This window comes from Alosa alosa, chromosome 16 (assembly GCF_017589495.1).
Source record: "Alosa alosa isolate M-15738 ecotype Scorff River chromosome 16, AALO_Geno_1.1, whole genome shotgun sequence".
Lineage (NCBI taxonomy): Eukaryota > Metazoa > Chordata > Actinopteri > Clupeiformes > Clupeidae > Alosa > Alosa alosa.
Genome location: NC_063204.1, coordinates 13,154,246 through 13,176,180, shown reverse-complemented (window position 1 = coordinate 13,176,180; position 21,935 = coordinate 13,154,246). Strand labels below are relative to the sequence as shown.

The window sequence follows — 21,935 nt, the reverse complement described above, 5'->3', positions numbered from 1 at the left end:
ACACAAAACTTTAGTGCGCTATCATTCCCTTAAGAGGTGTATGAATTTATAAATCTATTTTAAAAACTCTATCCTTCCATAATGCAACTGTGCGCCCCATCGCCAAGGGCCTTCCATTTAAAGGTATTTAATATATCTCCCATTTAAAACCATGAGTCATAAATAAATAGAAACTGCACACAGGAAATGTCTACTGTCAACACAAGTCAGAAGACAAAACTAAACAGGGTTAATTGGGGTAACGTTTCAGTGTCAACTTCAGTTACTAAGGGAACCACCTTACTTGTCCGTCAGAGAGAGATGGGAGGCAACAAACAAAAATAGAACAAAACATCAAACTAGAGTTCCAAATACATAATATCAAAGTGTCTGGGCATCCATGACTGTCTTCACAGGGTCTTAAGTGGATGAGGATGAGGATGAGGATGAAGAGTTGCCAGGGGCGATGCAGCAGCAGAGAGTGTGATCTCAGACCTTTTACAAAAACCACCGCCGGCTCCTCCTCCTCCTCTGGTACACACACACACACACACACACACGCAGGCGCTCACAAGCTCCCGTCCAGGATGGGGGTGTGGAGTGTTTTATTTCTGATGTTTGATCGTGTGACGAGTACAGCTCCTTCAGGGCCCAGGCAGAGAGGGGGGAGGGGGGTGGGGCAGGGGGTTTCAACTTCAGAGGAGATCTTCATCCTTCAGCTTACATGAACTGCATCTAACAGGAGCAATAAGGGCAGTTGGTCACACACAGTCAGATACATCATGATGGCTGTTTCTCACGCACATATGTGTGCACACACACATACACACACACACACACTCCATTGCTGAATGTGCACTACAGGTGTATGCAGTCATAGCATGCTACAGACACAATGTGTGTGTGTGTGTGTGTGTGTGGTGTGCATGTGTGTCTGTGCAATATGACTGGTGCTGCTTTCAGCCATTATGTTCCTACTCTCAGATGAAAGAGTGTATGTTCCCCCTTTCCTAAAATGATCATCTAAACTTGTGGTATAACACAAAATAATTAAAATTGTCACTCACTATCACTTACACACACACACACACACACACACATACACACAAACCAACGCACACACACACACACACACACACACACACACACACACTCTCTCTTTCACTCTCTTTCTCTCACACAAACACACAGACAGACACCAACAAACACACACATACACTTTTCATGTTGCTGTTCAAAGACAGAAATGTGTTCCTGTGCCCGCTGAAACAGCCCTCTAAGAGCACAACAGAAGAGTGGACATGAAGCACAAGATGAGGACATGCAGTTATGGGTGGACATGCAAGACACGCAGGGGTCAGGAGTCAGGAGGTCACTCGTTCAGAGGCAGGTTGTTTTTGCACAGCGTTTGTCACATGCAGCGTTTAACACACACATCTGAGGGGCCTTGACTATAGGAAGACACGCAGACTCTGCAGAGCATGCTGATAGCTATGAAATTCAATCACAAACTCCACACACACACACACACACACACACACACACGCACACACAGGGCTGTGAGCATGCTGTACCTAAGAGACGCTCTACAAGAAGTCCTTGAGAGAGAGCTGTGCAAAGGGATCCTGTCCTGGGCCACGGAGGGGACTTTGACTGGAGGGGCTAGAGGCAGCCGAGGGCTAGCACACACACACACACACACACACACACACACACACACACACACACACACACACACAGGGCAGAAAGGGGGATATACACACGTACGCGTACACAGGAAAAGAAGGGGAACACTCACACACACACACACACACGCACACATACACAGAGTCAGGTAACAGGAAGAGAGAGGAGGCAGTAAAGGGCTGAGGAGAAGGACGATGTCAGAGGGGTTAGAACACAGCAAACCTGAAGCGCTCTTTCTTCCTGAGAGAAACACACACACACACACACACACACACAAAGGTATGAGGTACCTGTGCACTGGATACGGAGCCAAACGGGTTGGACGGCCTCATGACGGGCTGGGAGTACATCATGGTGGGCGGGGTCATCATCGCCATGGAGCCCATCTGAGGAGGCTGCACATAACAAATTTATCAGCCAATCACAACGCAGCTCATCACAGGTGTGTAGCATTGTGTGTGTGTGTATGAATGTGTAGTGTGTGTTGTGTGTAGAGTTCTTGAACTATCTCACTCACCATGCCATAACCCATCATACCAGTGGGGGTGGTGGCGGGGAACGCCATGACAGAGGGGGCCTGAGGAGACAGAGTAAATAATAAATAAATAATAAATACATGATAAATAAATAAGATGACAGCTGAATCCGCACCCTCAGCTATTCATATTTAAAGGCCCCGCGCCTCCCCGGTGTGTTACCATAGAAACAGGATTCCATGTGGTGGTGGGAGCGGCTTTGGGTTGCCAGTTCATCCCTCCCCAGCTTTTCCCCGGCCAAGCCCAGTGGATATCACCACGGGGGTAGTAGGAGAGAGAGAGAGAGAAAGGGAGAGATAAGAGAGGGGATGAGAGGAGGAGTTAGAGGATAAGGAAATAAAAAGGAAGTGTGACAGGAAGAACAAGAGAATGAGAGAGAGGGAGAAGGAGAGAGAGAGTGTGTAAGCACAACAGAAATAGGAATTCAAGAAAGAGATGGGTGATGGGTGGGTGAGACAGGGAGAGCAGAGGAGGAGGACAGAAGAGAGAGAGAGAGAGAGAGAGAGAGAGAGGCAGACAGATGTAGGGAGAGGGCAAGACGGTAACATCAGCTCCCATTCGCCTTATTCACACGGCAGCCATTGTAAATTCCTCTCTTTGTTACCACAGCACAAGCAGACATGTCATCTCTTACGAGTCCAGGGGGGTCTTGCTTACTTTTTCGTGGTGCCATTTCCAATCCCTAGACCTGAAAGACACAAAGATGAGAAACCTTATTGGTATTGGTTATGGTGAATGGGTGAACTGGTATTGGTTGTGGTGAGAGGGTGAATTGGTTTTGGTTGTGGGGAGAGGGTGAAGTGGTATTATACTGGTCGTCGTGTCTGATAGAAGGCTGGTACTCACTGCCGACCAGATTGGCAAGGGAGGAGTCCAGGTCGTCAGATACGAGCTTCTCTGGCATGTTGGGGACGAGGCCTTGGGCAGTGGACACCATGGTGGGTTTCAGGATCCCACTGGCGAGGTCTGGAGGGTGTAGAGGGGTTGGGTTTGATACTCTTCAGACTCTTCAGATGTTTAAAATGGATTGTTCACAACAATCTGACAGTTTTTAAAGTATATTTTGTAGGCTTTTGCTTTTATTCAGATAGGATAGTGAAGAGACTGACAGGAAGCGAGTGGGAGAGAGAGACGGGGGGATGACTGACCGACTGACTGTTATTTTGAAGTGTGCATGTGAGTGACTTACCATCCAAGTCCTGGCTACTGGAGCCTGCTTTGGAGCCGAACGCCGACTCAAAGTCCACCTGGAGAGGGGCATTGGGCTGGGGCTGGTTCACGGGGGGCATGGAGTACCCTAACAAACAGAGAGGGCGGGGCAGAGAGTCAGGAGCACACCACACACCATTAGGGATGTGGGGATGCAGGGAATATCCCATTCAGAGTCACATCTCCACATCACATCACATCTCTACATCACATCACATCACATCTCTACATCACATCTCCACATCACATCACATCTCTACATCACATCACATCTCCACATCACATCTCCACATCACATCTCTACATCACATCTCTACATCACATCTTCACATCACATCTTTACGTCACATCTCCACATCACATCACATCTCCACATCACATCTCCACATCACATCTCCACATCACATCTCTACATCAGGTCTCTACATCACACATCTCTACATCACATCTCTACATTAGGTCTACACCACATCCCTACATCAGGTGATCTCTACATCACATCTCTACATCACATTACATCTCTACATCACATCTCCACATCACATCACATCTCTACATCACATCACATCTCTACATCAGGTGATCTCTACATCACATCTCTAAATCACATCTCTACATCACATCACATCTACACATCAAATCACATCTCTACATCACATCACATCTCTACATAAGGTGATCTCTACATCACATCTCTAAATCACATCTCTATATCACATCACATCTCTACATCACATCACATCTCTACATCACATCTCTACATCACATCACATCTCTACATCAGGTGATCTCTACAGTACATCTCTAAATCACATCTCTACATCACATCACATATCTACATCACATCTCTACATCACATCTCCACATCACATCACATCTCTACATTACATCACATCTCTACATCAGGTGATCTCTACATCACATCTCTAAATCACATCTCTACATCACATCACTACATCACATTTCTACATCACATCACATCTCTACATCACATCTCCACATCACATCCCTACATCAGGTGATCTCTACATCACATCACATCACATCTCTACATCACATCACATCTCTACATCACATCTCTACATCACATCACATCCCTACATCAGGTCTCTACACCACATCCCTACATCAGGTGATCTCTACATCACATCACATCTCTACATCACATCACATCTCTACATCACATCTCTACATCACATCACATCCCTACATCAGGTCTCTACACCACATCTCTACATCAGGTGATCTCTACATCACATTAGTCAGCATTCAGCACAGAGTAGAATAGAGCAGAGCAGAGGCCAGCTACAGGAGTTAGAGGCTTACCTCTAAAGAGGCCAGCTACATAAGGAGTTAAGGGCCTACCTCTAAAGAGGCCAGCTACAGGAGGAGTTAAGGGCCTACCTCTAAAGAGGCCAGCTACAGGAGGAGTTAAGGGCCTACCTCTAAAGAGGCCAGCTACATAAGGAGTTAAGGGCCTACCTCTAAAGAGGCCAGCTACAGGAGGAGTTAAGGGCCTACCTCTAAAGAGGCCAGCTACATAAGGAGTTAAGGGCCCACCAAAAAGAGGCCAGCTACAGGAGGAGTTAAGGGCCTACCTCTAAAGAGGCCAGCTACAGGAGGAGTTAAAGGCCTACCTCTAAAGAGGCCAGCTACAGGAGGAGTTAGGGGCTTACCTCTAAAGGGACCAGCCGACAGATTAGTTAGAGAGTTGCCTCTAAAGAGACCAACTAACTGAGGAGTTAGGGGCTTACCTCTAAAGAGGCCAGCTACAGAAGAGGGCTCAGACTGGAAGGGGGATGGGTTGGGGAGGTGCTGGAGCATGGTGGACGAGCCGAAAGAGTCTGGGACCCCGACACACACACCGAGGCCCAGCGGGAGAGCAGAGGAGAGTAACAAAGCAGCAGAAGGGTTAGTGCACAGCACACACATACTCTCTCTCACACACACATACATACACATGGAGGGCACATAACTGCCATTCAGCTTTACCTAGGGGAATGCTCTCAGAAAATACTACAAAGGTCATTTGGACCAACAGAAGAAATGTCAAGGAAAGCATCTGTGGTAATAAAATCCATAACGTTGATTGGTCAAGACTGTATATGGTCATAACATCCTAAGAGTTGATTGGTCATGACTGTATAAGGTCATAACATCCATAACGCTGATTGGTCACAACTGTGTAAGGTCATAACATCCAAAGAGTTGATTGGTCCCGACTGTATGAGGTCATACTCATAACATCCATAACATTCATTAGTTGTATAATGTCATAATATCCATAACACTGATTGGTCACAACTGTATGAGGTCATAACATCCTAATTGTAGACCAGTCATTACTGTCTGAGGTCAAAACATCCTAAGAGCTGATTGGTCATGACTGTATAAGGTCACAACATACTAGGAATTGATTGGTCACGACTGTATGAGGTCATAACATCCATAACATTCATTAGTCGTATAAGGTCATAATATCCATAACACTGATTGGTCACGACTGTATGAGTTCATAAAATCCTAATTGTAGACCAGTCATTACTGTCTGAGGTCAAAACATCCTAAGAGTTGATTAGTCACAACTGTATAAGGTCATAACATTCATGACACTGATCGGTCATGATTGTATAAGGTCATAACATTCATGACACTGAACGATCATGATTGTATAAGGTCATAACATCCTAATAGTTGTTTGGTCACAACTGTCTAAGATCATAACAATCATGACATTGATTGGTTTCGACTGTATAAGGACATAACATCCTAAGAGTTGATTGGTCACGACTGTATAAGGTCATAAAATCCATAACGTTGATTGGTCACAACTGTAATAAGTTATAACATCCTAAAAGTTGATTGGTCACTATAGTATGAGGTTATGACATCCTAAGAATTGATTGGTCACAACTGTATGAGGTCATAACATCCTAAGAGTTGATTCGTCAAGGCTGTATAAGGTCATAACAGCCTAAGAGTTGATTGGTCACAACTGTATGAGGTCATAACATCCATAACATTGATTAGTCACGACTGTATGAGGTCATAACATCCTAATACTTGACCAATCATTACTGTCTGAAGTCAAGACATTCTAACAGTTGGTTGGTCATGAAAGTCTGAGGTGATAACATCCTAAGAGTTGATTGGTCATGGCAGTCCTGCTGGACAAGGAAAGGGGCCTTATGTTTTCTGTCTGGCAGGAAACATAGGAGCTCTGGTACCTGAGATCAGGCTTTCTATCCGAACTGTGCGTTTGTAATTGGTTGAAAGAGACGAGCTTGGGTCAATAAAGGGATTGTATTTATCTACAGCAAAGAAAATCAAACATAGAAGACATAAGAAGATCATCTGTGTACATACTAAAGGTTATTGAATGAGTGAGTGAACGGTCTGTTTCATTCTCTTTTCAGCTTCGCAAGAGGTTACCCCACTCTACTACCCCACCCCAATACCCCACATTATTACCCCAACCCATACCCCACCCCAGTACCCCACTCCAATACCCTACCCCAATACCCCACACCAACATGCCTCACCTGTCCTTGTCCGCTTTCAAAATATCCCCAGACACTTACACATACCCACTGTCCTGTGGTCACCACCTTCTATTTCTATTAGAGAGCTATTTTCTGCCATTCCACTTCAACAAAGGCTACTTTCCTGACTTCACATCAATCATAAGCTGAAAAAAAGCTGAAGCTTTTGAGAAAAGTATGCCTCTCAACTCAGATAGTTCAGATGAGTGGACTTAAGTCCATAATGATCTCTGGTAAGCTAAATCTTCACTGGTTGCTATATGATCTCAGAGAAGGTTAACAGACCAAAATGGAGTTATTTTTAAAGCGAGAACTCAACAGGTGGAGTGAATGACAGCTTCACATGGAAACATACATCACATTAATGATGATATGACAAAAATGTACTGAAAAGACAAATATACACACACACTACCACATACACACACGCTCAATCAGCAAGAAAAGAACAAAGGATTTGTGTTTACCACTGAACATGTCATGCCCTGCAGTCCTAGAGGACAAACTAACTCCCTCAGGGGAGACTACAGGGACAGGAGACGCCTCAACAACAAGTTTGGTTAGGAAAGGGTTAAGGTTTGGAATGGCGTCATCGACCGCCTCAGAGGAAGAGAAAGGATCTGAACGAGCAAGAGGAAAGAGAGAACAGAAGACATTAGAGTGAGAACGCAGAACGCAGACAGCAGAACGGACAAGAGACAGTCGAGCGTGATAGAACAAGTGCCCTGAGGGCCCACACAGACCAACACCATGACCCCCCCCAGCCCTCTCCTACCTCCCCAACCAGAAGCCATGCTGGTGCTGGGCTGCACTGGGGGCTGGAAGGTCGTCTGAAGGTCAAATAGGTCGTTCTCCATCTTCAGGGCACTGAGGGAAAGAAGAAAACGCTTTAGTTCCATAAAGACAAAAACTCACAAACACAAAAAAATACACACACATAATACGCTCTCATACACAGTACTCAAACAATTCAGCAACCCACATGATGTTGCTAAATTGTTCTTCTAATCGGTGAGGTACAGTAAATGTTACTTTGGGTAATGTCACAGTCAGTCAGATAGATAGAGAGAGAGAGAGAGAGAGAGAGAGAGAGACAGAGAGAGAGAGAGACAGAGAGAGAGAAAAAAGAGAGACTTGTCCAGGGAAGCCGTAGACCGTCTCTGGCGCCATCTTACCCGTTGGAGCAGCTGGGCGTGGAGAAGAGGTCGATGGCTGGAGCTGTGCTGATGCTGCCCCCTGTGGTGGCGACGGGAGATGTGTCTGTGGTGGCAAATGACGGCCTCTTGGACAACTCCTTCAGTCTCTGCTCCTGAGGAACACGCATACACACACACCCACCCACCCACACACACACACACACACAAACACACACACACACACAGAGTCAGACTCATCTCAGACTCTATTTCAGCTCTGCTATCAGGATATCAAACCCACTGTAAAGACAAATCCTAAACATTCAGATTCATCACAATAATAACGCTAGTGTGAGAGCATGGCAGAACATGTTGATGTTTATGACCGAACATAATGACTAATGAGCAAACATATAATATCTGAGGAAAAAAACCCAGCCTGCATCATAAATGTGTTACTATTTGAACATTGACCATGACCTGGCTCTAGTAATGACCGTGACCTCTAGAGGTGAAAGGTTAAGGGTCACTCAGGTCACCTTGAGAGCTTTGAGGCGCGCCTGTTCCTCCTCCAGCGCAGCCTGCTTCTCCCTCTCGTCCACTTTGGTGAAGGACATTCCGGTGTTGGCCAAAGAGGACACGGCATTGGACAGGGTGCTGGCCCTGAACATATACACAAACGCATTAACACATGCATACACACATGTGACAAGATTCTCTCAGGTCAACAGGAGAGGCCTGGCTAACTACTCTATCTGCAGCTCTCAGCATGACACACCGTGAAACGTCTTTCACACACACACACACACACACACAGCCCCAGCTTACTGCACTCAGTCTGCATGAAACACAGAGAGAGCTTAGAGAAGAGAAGGATAAGGCAGGGCTGAGGTTTGTAGTTTGTTTTTGTTGTTTTCTGTCTACATGGCTTTTAAGTTATTAGGATTAGGGGACATGTCTTCTTCTGAATTTACACTGGAGATGAATTTATTTCTAATGGTCCGTGTAGAGGGTAGAGTCATTGAGTAGTACTGTGTCTCTTCCCCAGTGACAACACTGCAGGCTCCAGAGCCCCACCTGCTGGCTGCTGTGGAGTCCTTCACCTTCTTTCCCTCCAGAGAGGCCAGGTGCTGTTCCAGGGCATCCAAGAGACTGCTGGGAGCCTGAGGTGCACACACATCACACACAGTCACAGAGGGAAACACACACACACACACACACACACACACACACGGTACATTAACACACACATACACATTTACATATACACACACAGTACATTAACACACACACACACACACACACATTTCTTACACATATTACTATACATATACACACACACAGCTCACACATTTAGTGTGTATGTATATGCCAACACACACACACACACACACAATCACAAACACACACAAAATATACACACACAGAGACACCATACATACTGTACACACGTATACACACACTACCAGGCCATACATTGCCATACAGTGCGTGCATAAGATAGGCTACATTTATGCAAAGAGAAAAGGTATGCAGCTACCTACACACTCACATAACAGCGGAAGAGTGAAACGTGAGAAGAAGATACTTACACACACCGTGAACTGAGGGTGATAAGGAAGGGAGGAAGGAAGGAAGGAAGGAAGGAGAGAGAGAAAGACAGGGAAGGGAAAGATAGAGAATATAAAGGTGATCATGGTCAAAGAGAGCCCAAGTGAATGACACCTAATGGCACCGCTAAGATAGATTAAATGTTGCATTAAAAGGCTCCATCTTACAGGGAGGCCACTCCAGTCAAGGAACGCAAAAATAGTCATAGAAAGACAGGTCTAATTGTTTTTTTTAATGTACACGCCGCTATCATGTCTGGTGTAGCCAGTTCCATTGATTATGGTGGAAGCTAATTGTTGCACCAGACGCTCCGTGAACGGAACGCTTCAGTTACGTGCCTGGTGTAGCCTCCCTGTTGTGCTAACAATGTGGTGTATAATGCGCTAACGATAGTGTATATAATGTGCTTTATAAAATAGATGATCTAAATGATCTAAATGAGTCTTTCTGCATCATTAAATGATAATTCCACTCTCCTCTGTGGTTTCATTACTATTTTATTTTATTTCTTATTCTTTTATAATTCTCCTGTTATTTTCTTGCTGGATCCTGAACCCCAAACACCTTTATATGTGTGACAGACAGGTGCAGAAAGGGAGAAAGTGAGATGCCACACCCCACCCCACCCCCACCCATGCTTCAGCATCCTCATGCAGGTGGCATTTACAGAGTGAGGGACGTTACAGCAGAGAAAAGTGAGACAGCTGGAAAACTCAGATTATTGAGAAGAGAACAGGAAAAGTCAGATTACTGATGAGAGAGAGACAGCAGGAAAAGTGAGACAGTTGCGGTGAGTCAGTGGGAAAACTCAGATTGTGCGGAAAGCTAGAGACAAGTCAGTGTAGGACGGCTCAGATTACTAAGTGAGACAGCCCCGTGCTGAAGGACAGAGTCCAGCAGAGCTGACACCGGACGCGAGACTCTTACCTGGGACAGGTCTGGGATGTCCCCTCGATCAATCCCCACCTGCTGTGGAAACACACGCACACCCACCACACAAACATAAGCACAAACACAAACACGAAAACACAAACAGACACACACACACACACACACACACAGCAGTTACAGCTATCTGTGCAGAGCCCTAACGGTTCTGAGAGTATCTGAGGCTGGATGGGTCAAGCCCTGACCTGCATGCATGGGTGTGTGTGTGTGTGTGAACTCACCTCGGCCACCTTGAGGAACTCTGAGATGCGGGTCATCCTGGTCAGGAACTTCTTGTAAATGTCCAGGCCCTCTTTACATTGCACCTTCTTCATGTCAAAGTATTTCTCTGCCGGCAAAACACACATGTAGCACTGAGCAACAAACACACATGTAGCACTGAGCAACAAACACACATGTAGCACTGAGCAACAAACACACGCCTGTCACGTCACTTATCTTTCACAAAAACACTACCACACACACTGTAAAAAAAACAACTCTTTCACAATCAATCATACTACAGGTGAAGCCATCTGTGAAGTGTCTGTATATGTGCGTACAAGCTCATGAAGGTGTGTGTGTGTGTGTGTGTGTGTGTGTGTGTGTGTGTGTGTGTGTGTGTGTGTGCGTGTACCCTTACCCAGCAGGTTGATGATGCCTTCATTATAGGCGGCGAAGAGTCTGATGGAGTCTTTGAAGAGCAGCATGAAAGCTGCGTTGATGACCCCGTTAGTGAGCTCATTAGCGTTGACCTGAACAACAGGAAGTACGTCTCTCAGTCAGACTCTCTAAGAACCACAACGAAACTACTGAGGGAAACCCTCCCAGCAACCAGACGCACACGAGACACTGATCTGTGAGTGAGGTATACTCTCCCATCGACTCAACACAGCCTAGCAGAACTAAGAGAGAGAAAACTGCACTCCGTCCTTTAGGCTGCTGGAGTTGTGTATGATCTGCATGGCAAACATGAATATCTCAAACTGTATTATCAACATACAGTGACCTTTGTTTTTGAAGATATATAATCTACAATAATGACATTTTACAACAGACATCCACAGCTCCCACTCAGTGTAAGAGTTGTGTAACAGATCATGTGCATGAGGCCATATGTAGCAGACCATGTGAAGAGTTTGAGCAAGGCACCTAACCTCACTGCTTCCTGAGCACAGTAAAAGGCACAGTAAAGTAACCTATGCTTGATGGGTCACTAAATATATATACAAATATCAAGAGGTGTTGTTTACAATGTATGTATATTTTGTATATTCTGGGCGGGTATGTATATTTTGTATTTTAGTAAATCATGTAAATATATATTTGTGTACATTGTATTTATTAGAATGGTTTGTACATTGTAGTGTGTGTGTGTGTGCATATATATAATTATTCTTATTTTATTTCTTTTCTTTTTATGTCTTACTCTGAATGATTGGTCATGTGACCTAGTGAACTAGGTGGGTAATAGATTAATAGATGCATAAGAGATGTGTAGATGTGTAAGAGATGTGTAGATGTGTAAGAGATGAGTAGATGTGTAAGAGATGTGTAGATGTGTAAGAGATGTGTAGATGTGTAAGAGATGTGTAGATGTGTAAGAGATGAGTAGATGTGTGAGAGATGTGTAGATGTGTAAGAGATGTGTAGATGTGTAGATGTGTAAGAGATGTGTAGATGTGTAAGAGGTGAGTAGATGTGTGAGAGATGTGTAGATGTGTAAGAGGTGAGTAGATGTGTAAGAGATGAGTAGATGTGTAAGAGGTGAGTAGATGTGTAAGAGATGAGTAGATGTGTAAGAGATGTGTAGATGTGTAAGAGATGAGTAGATGTGTGAGAGATGTGTAGATGTGTAAGAGGTGAGTAGATGTGTAAGAGATGTGTAGATGTGTAAGAGATGTGTAGATGTGTAAGAGGTGAGTAGATGTGTAAGAGATGTGTAGATGTGTAAGAGATGTGTAGATGTGTAAGAGATGTGTAGATGTGTAAGAGGTGAGTAGATGTGTAAGAGATGAGTAGATGTGTAAGAGATGAGTAGATGTGTAAGAGATGTGTAGATGTGTAAGAGATGTGTAGATGTGTAAGAGGTGAGTAGATGTGTAAGAGATGAGTAGATGTGTAAGAGGTGAGTAGATGTGTAAGAGGTGAGTAGATGTGTGAGAGATGTGTAGATGTGTAAAAGATGTGCAGACGTGTTGGGGATATCCCCTACACGTCTATATATATATATATATTCATGGTTCTGGGAGGTGACTGGGTCAGTGACTCACGTTAAAGTCGAGCAGCGCATCCATCTGGTTCTGAATGATGGGGATCGTCTTCAGGAGCTTCTCTGTGTTCATCGTCCTCATCACACCATCCACCCTACACACACACACACACACACAGATACACACACACACACACACACAGATACACACACACACAGATACACACAGATGATGTCATTGTCATCATCACACACACACACACAGATACACACAGATGATGTCATTGTCATCATCACACACACACACACACACACACACACACACACACACACACACACACACACACAAACACACACACACACAGATGATGTAATTGTCATCATCATCACATACACACACCCCCACACACAGGGTAATGATGTCGTCGTCATCATCATCATCATCAAACACACATCCACACACACAGTGTAATGATGTCATCATTATGATCCTCATCCTCTTCTTCTTCAAACCCATGCAAGCACACACACATAACCATTCTCCTACACACACTGAAACACACACTAAAGGACAGGAGTGCATGACTTTCCTCATGGCGACAGAAACCAGCTGAGGCTAGATCACTGTACACACACACAAACACAAACACACACACACAGACACACACGCATACTGGATAAATATGACATCAGGGCAGGCAATGGGAACATGCTTGAATCAAATAATACTAAAGCAGTACAGAGTACCGACATTGAAAAATGTGCTAAATATTAAACATCACTCACAGAAATGGATCCTAAATGACCACAAAATTGCCACATTAGCCATATAAATCATAATAACTAAATATGTGTTCCAAATAGGGAAATTAACCCTGCATAAGCACTTCATATGTGCATTAAACAGGAACGCTAACCCTATGCAAGCACTGAACTATGTGCTAAATAGAAAAAGTTAACCCTTCATAGGGACTGAATATATGTACTAAATAGGAATACTAACCCTAATACTAAGTAAGCACTGAATAAGTGTACTGGACCTACAGAGAATCAGAAACGAAGGCTGAATAAGAGGCCTGAATAAGAGGCCTGTCCAAATGCAGCCACTGGGAGTGCGAGTACACTAAATAATCAATAAGGTCTGCCTTCAGGCCCCAATGAGACTGATACTGAGACACACACACACACTCACGCTACTTAGACACACACACACACACACACACACACACACACACACACACACACACACACACACACTCACAATCAACACACACTCATGCTACTCTCTCTCTCTCTCTCTAACACCACACACACACACACACACACACACACACACACACACACACACACACACACACACACACACACACACTCACTCACTCACTCACTCACACAACTCAAAATCAACTCACAACTCAGAAAATCAACACACACTAGTATTACTCACAATCAACACACTCTCACTCACTCTACTAACGGTCAGCACACACACTACTCGCAATAAACACAAAGTTACACTATTCACAATCAACATACACTCACATACAGACTCACACTACTGACAATCAACACACACTTACACTACTGACAGTGAACATACACTCACACACACTCAAGCTACTCACAATCAATACACACTCACACTACTCAAAATCACACACACACACACACACACACACACACACACACACACACACACACACACACACACAAACACACACACTACTCACAATCAACACACACTCACACACACACACACGTTACGCACAATCAACACACTCACACTACTCGTACACACACTCATAATCAACAACAACACACATTTACACTACACATTCACTAACATGCAGGGGCACACACACACACACACACACCAGGGTTGTGCAAAATTCCAGAATTGAATTGAAACTGGCTCTTAAATTCCAATTCAATTCTTGAATTTCACTTGCATTTCAATTGAGGTAGCAAACAGGAAGCAGAATTGCAATTCGAATTTAAACCCTGATACACACACACACACACACAGACACACACACACGAACATACAGACACACACTATTCACAATCTCCACATTCACGCTACACACACTCAACGCTCACTCAAGCCGATGAGCTTACACTCCAGGAAAGGTAAAAAGAGGGTCTTACCCACGCTTTACTTTAGTGAAGTCAAATGCCACCTGCCGGTATGACACAGCCTTTTCATTCAGGTAGCGACTATACCTCCTGATGAAGGTTGACATGTCGTACCCTGCATGTCGGGAGAGAAAGAAAGAGAGAGAGAGAGAGAGAAAGAGAAAGAGAGAGAGACGGGATGGTTGGGGCAGGTGTGGAAGAGAGAGAGAATGAGAGGGAGAGAGAGAACGGCATCACCACAGAGGAAATGGCCGAGCGTATGGCATCAGTGTGTCATCATTGTGCTGGTAGTGCTGGGCGGGCGTGGGTGCTGTAGGCTTACCTTGTAATCCACTTTTATCCAAGAAGTTACTGAGGTTGAATAGTGTGTTCCTTGAGGCCAGGTACTGGACGAAGCGCTGGGGGAGAGAGAGAGAGAGAGAGAGATGGAGAGAGAAATCAGAGAAGGAGAGTGTGTGCTTAACTGGTGAGAGGAGTGGGTTGCTGATGGCGCGTGTTGTGTGTGTTTCATGAGGTAGGGTGATGGGTGGCGTGTATAGCGTATGTGGAGGTAGTTGAGTGATGTGTAGTGTGTGTGTGTTGCGTATATAGTGTGTGTGTATGTGTAGTGTGTGTGTTCGGTATTGGTTGTTGCGTATATAGTGTGTGTGTGTGTGTGTGTGTGTGAGTACCTCGTTGCCGTAGACCATGAGGTGGTGTGTGGTGATGAGAGACTTAAAGACGACCACCCAGCTGGTGTTGGTGGTCCGCTCAAACAGGGAGTCAGCCAGCTGGGGGATGTTTACATTCATCTCATTGGTGCAGTGGATCAGGTCTAGAGAGAGGAGGAGGAGAGGGGGAGAGGTGGAGAGGAAGAGAGGGGGAGGAGGAAGAGGAGGAGGAGAGGATGAGAGGTGGAGAGGGGGAGGAGGAAGAGGAGGAGGAGAGGATGAGAGGTGGAGAGGAGGAGATGGGGAGGAGGAAGAGGAGGAGGAGAGGATGAGAGGTGGAGAGGAGGAGATGGGGAGGAGGAGGAGAGGGGGAGGAGGAAGAGGAGGAGGTGGAGAGGGGGAGGAGGGAGAATGATAAGGGGAGTACAGGGGAGGACAGGAAAGGAGAGTGGGAGAAAGAAAAATAAAATGGAAAGATAAATAGATGAAAGGAGAGAGGATGAGATGAGGAGTGGGGAGGAGAAGTAGACTCTGGGTTACCTGTCAAATCCCACAAACTTCATCCCCACCCCACCACACACTACTCTGATGTTTCTGGTGCCTTATTCTACCTGTTGACATATGCACTAATAGCTCTCCTCTCTGTCTCCCAGCCAAGACAAGTCTCTGAGCCCTGCCAGAGAGAAAGAGAGAGACAGAGAGAGAGAGAGAGAGAGGGAGCGAGAGGACAGAGAGAGAGAGAGAGAGAGAGAGAGAGAGAGAGAGGCAGGCAGCGAGAGGATGAGGGCCCGATCAGGGACACGTGTGTGTGACTCCTGTTACTTTAGATCAGAAATCTGATCCTTCACTTTCCTGGAACACACACCTCAGATGGCAGCGCTCTAGGAGCAGGAACTAACACACACCTGAAACAGCAGCATTCAGCAACTACTGAAACACACACCTGAAACAGCAGCATTCAGCAACTACTGAAACACACCTGAAAAAGCAGCATTCAGGAACTACTGAAACACACACCTGAAACAGCAGCATTCAGGAACTACTGAAACACACACCTGAAACAGCAGCATTCAGGAACTATTGAAACACACCTGAAACAGCAGCCTTCAGGAACTACTGAAACACACCTTTTACACTGAGGAAAGTGTCACATCAGAAGAATCTAAGGACTAAAAACAAAGCACTCAACTCAACTCAACTTGCTCAAATGTGTACCTTTGACTACTGAAATACACACTTGAAACTGCAGCCTTCAGGAACTGCTGCAACATACACTTACAGTAAAGGGCTGCCTTCCACAAACAGGAACTACTGCAACAGACACTTTAAAGGGCTGCCATCCACAAGAGGGAACTACAGCAACAGGCACTTTAAAGGGCTGCCTTCCACAAGCAGGAACTACTGCAACAGGCACTTTAAAGGGCTACCTTTCAAAAGCAGAAACTACTGCAACAGACACTTTACGTAAAAGGCTACCTTTCAAAAGCATGAAGGGCTGTGTTCTGGCTACATAGACAAATAAAGTGAAGTGGTATGAAACATCCACTAAATACAGTAATTTTGTGTTTTAGTTAAGGGCAGACATCTGTGATGTTTGTAAATCTGATGAGGTTTTTACTTTTTACCAATGGCAGGGGCCAGTCTGCCTGGAGCATCCTCAAAGACACCACAACGACAGACTGGCAAACCCTGACATGTTGCTACTGTATGCCTGCAGGGACTGGACTTGCTGATCAAGACAGCGGCTGCATCTGAATATAGATAATATCTGCATCTGAATATAGATAATGAATATACACAATCGTAGGGTGTCCAAATACTCAGTGTGCTACTTATGAATGGAGCTCCCCAGTAATGAAGTCGCTGGTGTTTGTGCTGAACTATAATCTCCCTCAATTAGACCTAATGAGGGAGGACCGCTGGTCTGTTGGTGCCCATGAGCCATTTTCACCATCAGAGCAGCAGTCTGCCTACACCGCTGGAGCCCAACCAGGAGCCAGTCTCTGGACTTACAAAGAGCCCTGTCACAAGGATCAAACCAGTGGCGCGTTTCCTAAAAGCATAGTTACTTTGTTGGTTGCACTGCAATTTCCCATTGCCAACCAACTAAGTTGCTAACAGGTTAACAACTATAGTTTTCGTAAACGCACGCCAGTGCTCTGAAAAACGCCATCACAAGAACCAACCAGTAGGGAGCATGAGATCCTTCTCTAAGGAACGGCATCACGAGAACCAAACCAGTAGGGAGCATGAGATCCTTCTCTAAGGAACTCCATCACAAGAACCACACAGGAGCTGAGTGAAGAGGACACTGCCTGGGTGCTCTAAATACTCACTCCTCTGGTAGGGATCTCCATAAAGGATGCTCTGCTCTGCATTGCAACATGAATTTGATGATGCATCTCACCCATATAATGCTAATACGACTATAACTTCAGAGTAGTGTTCACATCAGTATTATTATATTGTGCTGACAGGGGAAACTGTACAAAAAAGGTTAAACTTAATTAAAACTAATATGTCTAACTTGCTTGTTTGGGGAAACAACATGATGTGTTTTTGTAAAGGTTATTAATGGCGTTTACAAACGGAAGTTCAGGAGTAGCATGGTGGCATTTGCCACGTCTCCTTCTTCAATCAGTCAGGTTATTTATTCGCAGTCTACCTGCCGAAGTTGCAGCATCGGCATTACTCCGCTCGCAAGACGCGTTTGGTCAAGCCAGGAGCCAAGTCGCTTCCCCAGCGCCTTCTCGGGCATCCAATCGCTCGCCTGTTTCTAATAACAGAAATAGCCGCTGCACGACCCAAAGAAGGAGAGCTACTCCGTGGACCATATCTTGAATTAAAGCAGAGTTGGATGCGCATGGGATCAATTGCCCTCGTTCCGCAGGGAAAGCAGCCCTGCTTCGCCTTCTCTAACAATTAGTTTGTCTTTCCTCTCCTATAGCCGATCAACCGAGCACCAGCGCCGCCGCACAGAGCTCCGTCTTCCCTACGTCTCCCGTCTTCCATAAGTTAAAGAATAAAGGGGTGTATGGCGGAATCCTGCACGGCTCCAGCCTGTGCAGTTGACTCCTGCACGATCCCACAAATCACTTCAGGACCCTGGCCAGAGACTTCGCCAAACATGCTTTTCTGTTATGCTATTATATCTGTTTGCAAATTCCAGAATGTGAATTCAGTTATACACACTTCATGCCACAATTAGACTGGGATGATTCTTGTGTATAAACTTGATACACAAGATACACCCCACACACACATCAGTAGATGTACACACACTCATAACTCCCCCACTCACACACACACACAAACGTGTATGTAGAGAAGCTGAGAGGTGTCCACTGCTTTATGGCCTATATTCCAGAGGGTGCTCAGGGAAGACGTTAAAGTAGGACATCATATCCTCTCTGAGCACCAGTGTGTGTGTGTGTGTGGTTGGCCGAGTTAGTTAGGACCATAGCCCCCTAACCAGCCAGCCATCTCTCCCATACACATACACACACACACAGTCAAACACACACATATACGCAAATACACACACAAATAAACACCATCTCTCATAAACACACACACACACACACACATACCATCTTTCATACACACCATCTCTTATAAACACACACACATAACAACACAACATTTCTGTCAAACACACTCTCTCATACACACGTCACGTTTTCCAAACACACACACACACACACACACACACACACACACACACACACACACATCATCTCCGGCAAACACATTTTCAAACACTCACACACACTAAGTTTGCATGATGAAATCTGTCTGTCACTCCAGTAAAGGCTTTGCAAACAGTTTGTTCTGGGTTTAAAATATGCTTTAAGACATGATTAACATTTCTTATTTTTAAACATTTTTTTTCACAGTGACTGTAGAGTCCTGAGTCTGGCGTGTCCAGGCTGTTTTTTTAATTCCAACATTGACCAGAAGCAACCACCTGCTGAGTGCAATCCTTTCAACATTATCAGTCCTTCATATCTAAATGAGTATGCGGGGATATCAACTAAGTCTCAATGAATGAACGTGAGCTGTGTGTGTGTGTGTGTGTGTGTGTGTGTGTGTGTGCGTGTGAGGGTGACTTTTGGTCACGTTGAACAGTGGTGTCTCAGTAAGCCTGTATCTCCAGCCGTGCCAACTGATTTATCCTGTTACCACACACACATACACACACACACACACACACACACACACACACCTTCTCACAGGTTTGCTTGTGTTTGTCTCTGTCTCTCTCCCCAACATGCACACAGACTCCCTGTAACTGACCTGGTCACCACACCAGGTAGCCTAGACTTGACTGCCTCGAGCTGATATGACCACAGTCTGCTGGGGGAAGCTTTGTCATCCTGCTGGATTCCTCAGATAATAACATGGCAACACACCCGTGTACAGTATCAGAGAGGTAGCATTTATATCAGGGTTGTGCACAATTCAAATTGCAATTCTGCTTCCTGTTTGCTACCTCAATTGAAATGCAAGTAAAATTCAAGAATTGAATTGGAATTTAAGAGCCAGTTTCAATTTAATTCTGGAAATTTTGCACAAGCCTGATTTATATCCACTGGCGCTGACAATAGTTGCACACAGGTGTTATTGCTTCTGAGTGAGTAAGTGTGTGTGTGTGTGTGTGTGTGTGTGTGTGTGTATAGTGTTTGTGTGTGTGTGTATGTATGCATATGTGTGTGTGCCTGCGTGTTTTTTCAGGAGATCTAACACTATGCATATCTGAGGATGGGCTGCATCAGCAGATTAAAGGTTTTAGTCTTGACATGATAAATATAGCCACCGCATCAACTGTAGCGGCCACAGTGACAACACAACACACGGATGCACAGGGCCTGAGCGGGCCCAATTTAGCCCTTGGGTCTACGCTGAGGAGCCGCATACCTGGACTGGGCATTGAAACTGCCCAAGGAAGACCGGTCCCACAGCCGAAGTCTACCTCTGCAGCGCTTCTCCCACTCAATCTTTTGGCATACAGTGACGACCATGAAAATACCTCGGTGTATTTGAAACCAACTAGCGTCTGCCCTGCTGTCATTCTGTCCAACTACCTCAGGGAAACAAGCGATGCCTACAATCACACACACACTGTTCCTACACCGACTACGAAAACGCAAAGATAACGGGCTGGGACGAGCTGACACATAAAATATGATGTTTCCATAGTGCAAGCATCATAACAATTCCAGGATGTATGCCAAATGACAATGCATTACGTGACACCCAGCTGTAAATAAGCTGTAGGCGTACTTGCGCTCAAATGTTCGTAAATTATGTCAAGCATGCCCGAGCGGCCTGATTTTCGGTGCCTTGACTGAATTCAGTGAGGCAAACGCTAACATACAATAGGAAGTCCATATACTGAGTTAGCCTGCTATCCTAGCACCACAGGCCTACTATAGACCAGCAGCGTCACCCGAACAGACGCGAGCGGAGATGGCCGGCTTCATTGATTCTTACCGCACCCCCTCTAACCGTGTAAATAATAAAATCCATACTCACAGTCCAAATGTTTTTTCTTGGGGCCCATAATTTCGTGCGTTGTCGCCTTGCATACTGTCTTGGAGACGGCTGATCCGGTAACGCTGTGTTGAGCTGCAGTTATCCTGTCCGTAATGCTCTGCCCCGACATCTTCGCGTTTGTAGACAAAGACGAGTGTACTGATAATATATTCAAATTTCGGAATGAAACTGACAATGATATTTCCACTGACGTGCTTGCCGGTAAATTGGCATTGAGCAGCCTAAGTGGCGATTTGAAATAGACCGTCGAGGCGGCGAGAAAGGTAGCTATAAGGATAAATAACGTATCGCAAGACCACAGATAGATACGTAGAATCCTATATTTAGGGAAAAATGCTGAGTGTTACTTGCTCGCTACATAGTAAAACCGGTAAATATGTTTCCTAAAGGTCTCCAAGCTGACTCATCTCTCATCGCGGGTGCTCTCCGAATCCCTGTCTTTCTCCTCCCCTCTGGTTTCGCCAGTCGCCACCCTTCGGAGTGAAAGCACTAAAGGCATTCACTGAAATGGCGGGCCTGCTCGGAGCTGCTCTAGCTCTCCTCTTGTCTCCGCTGCTCTGCGCTCCGTGCTGGAGAACACAGGACGCTCCACCGACTGTTCTGCGGTCAGATTACGCGACGCAGGGAGATGGCAAGGTACACGTGCTGTCTGCTGTTCTAGGGTCAGATTATGGCATCATAATCCAGCCCTGCCGTTCGGAGCTTTGCAAAGTACACGGCCATTAGTGTGAGAATATTTTCTACATTATAATACA

At 45.3% G+C, this 21,935-nt stretch overlaps 1 protein-coding gene across 8 annotated transcripts; it reads right to left on the bottom strand.

Annotated features, from left to right (window-relative positions):
- Positions 1-241: 241 nt before the first annotated feature.
- On the bottom strand, positions 242-21,800 carry picalmb (phosphatidylinositol binding clathrin assembly protein b). 8 transcript variants are annotated; one of them, XM_048266450.1, is made up of 22 exons: positions 21,160-21,799; positions 15,646-15,788; positions 15,297-15,372; positions 14,987-15,089; positions 12,900-12,993; positions 11,270-11,381; positions 10,869-10,975; positions 10,627-10,668; positions 9,681-9,692; positions 9,166-9,251; positions 8,628-8,751; positions 8,128-8,261; positions 7,728-7,819; positions 5,165-5,254; positions 3,391-3,498; positions 3,048-3,167; positions 2,859-2,889; positions 2,364-2,457; positions 2,183-2,242; positions 1,956-2,060; positions 1,554-1,658; positions 242-714 (listed from the first exon to the last, which is right to left on the bottom strand). In XM_048266450.1, exons 1-21 carry the CDS (start codon positions 21,287-21,289, stop codon positions 1,566-1,568), a joined length of 1,956 nt encoding a protein of 651 aa, XP_048122407.1. In that variant the 5' UTR covers positions 21,290-21,799; the 3' UTR covers positions 242-714; positions 1,554-1,565. The 8 variants fall into 8 exon arrangements, with proteins under 8 accessions (XP_048122407.1, XP_048122400.1, XP_048122402.1 ...); XM_048266443.1 differs by lacking the exons at positions 242-714; positions 1,554-1,658; positions 1,956-2,060; positions 2,183-2,242; positions 2,364-2,457 and adding exons at positions 6,638-6,721; positions 7,420-7,572 and having other exon boundaries at positions 2,705-2,889; positions 8,128-8,255; positions 21,160-21,800; XM_048266442.1 differs by lacking the exons at positions 242-714; positions 1,554-1,658; positions 1,956-2,060; positions 2,183-2,242; positions 2,364-2,457 and adding exons at positions 6,638-6,721; positions 7,420-7,572 and having other exon boundaries at positions 2,708-2,889; positions 21,160-21,800.
- Between the last annotated feature and the right edge of the window lie 135 nt (positions 21,801-21,935).

Bases quoted from the DNA above. Each gene is read 5' to 3' on its own strand.
- picalmb (XM_048266450.1), bottom strand. From the start codon at position 21,289: ATGTCGGGGCAGAGCATTACGGACAGGATAACTGCAGCTCAACACAGC. The intron at 15,789-21,159 runs GTGAGTATGGAT...TCCTCTCTCTAG, and splicing joins CAAGAAAAAACATTTGGACT to ACCTGATCCACTGCACCAAT. The intron at 1,659-1,955 runs GTACCTCATACC...TGTGTGTGCTAG, and splicing joins GCTCCGTATCCAGTGCACAG to CCCTCGGCTGCCTCTAGCCC.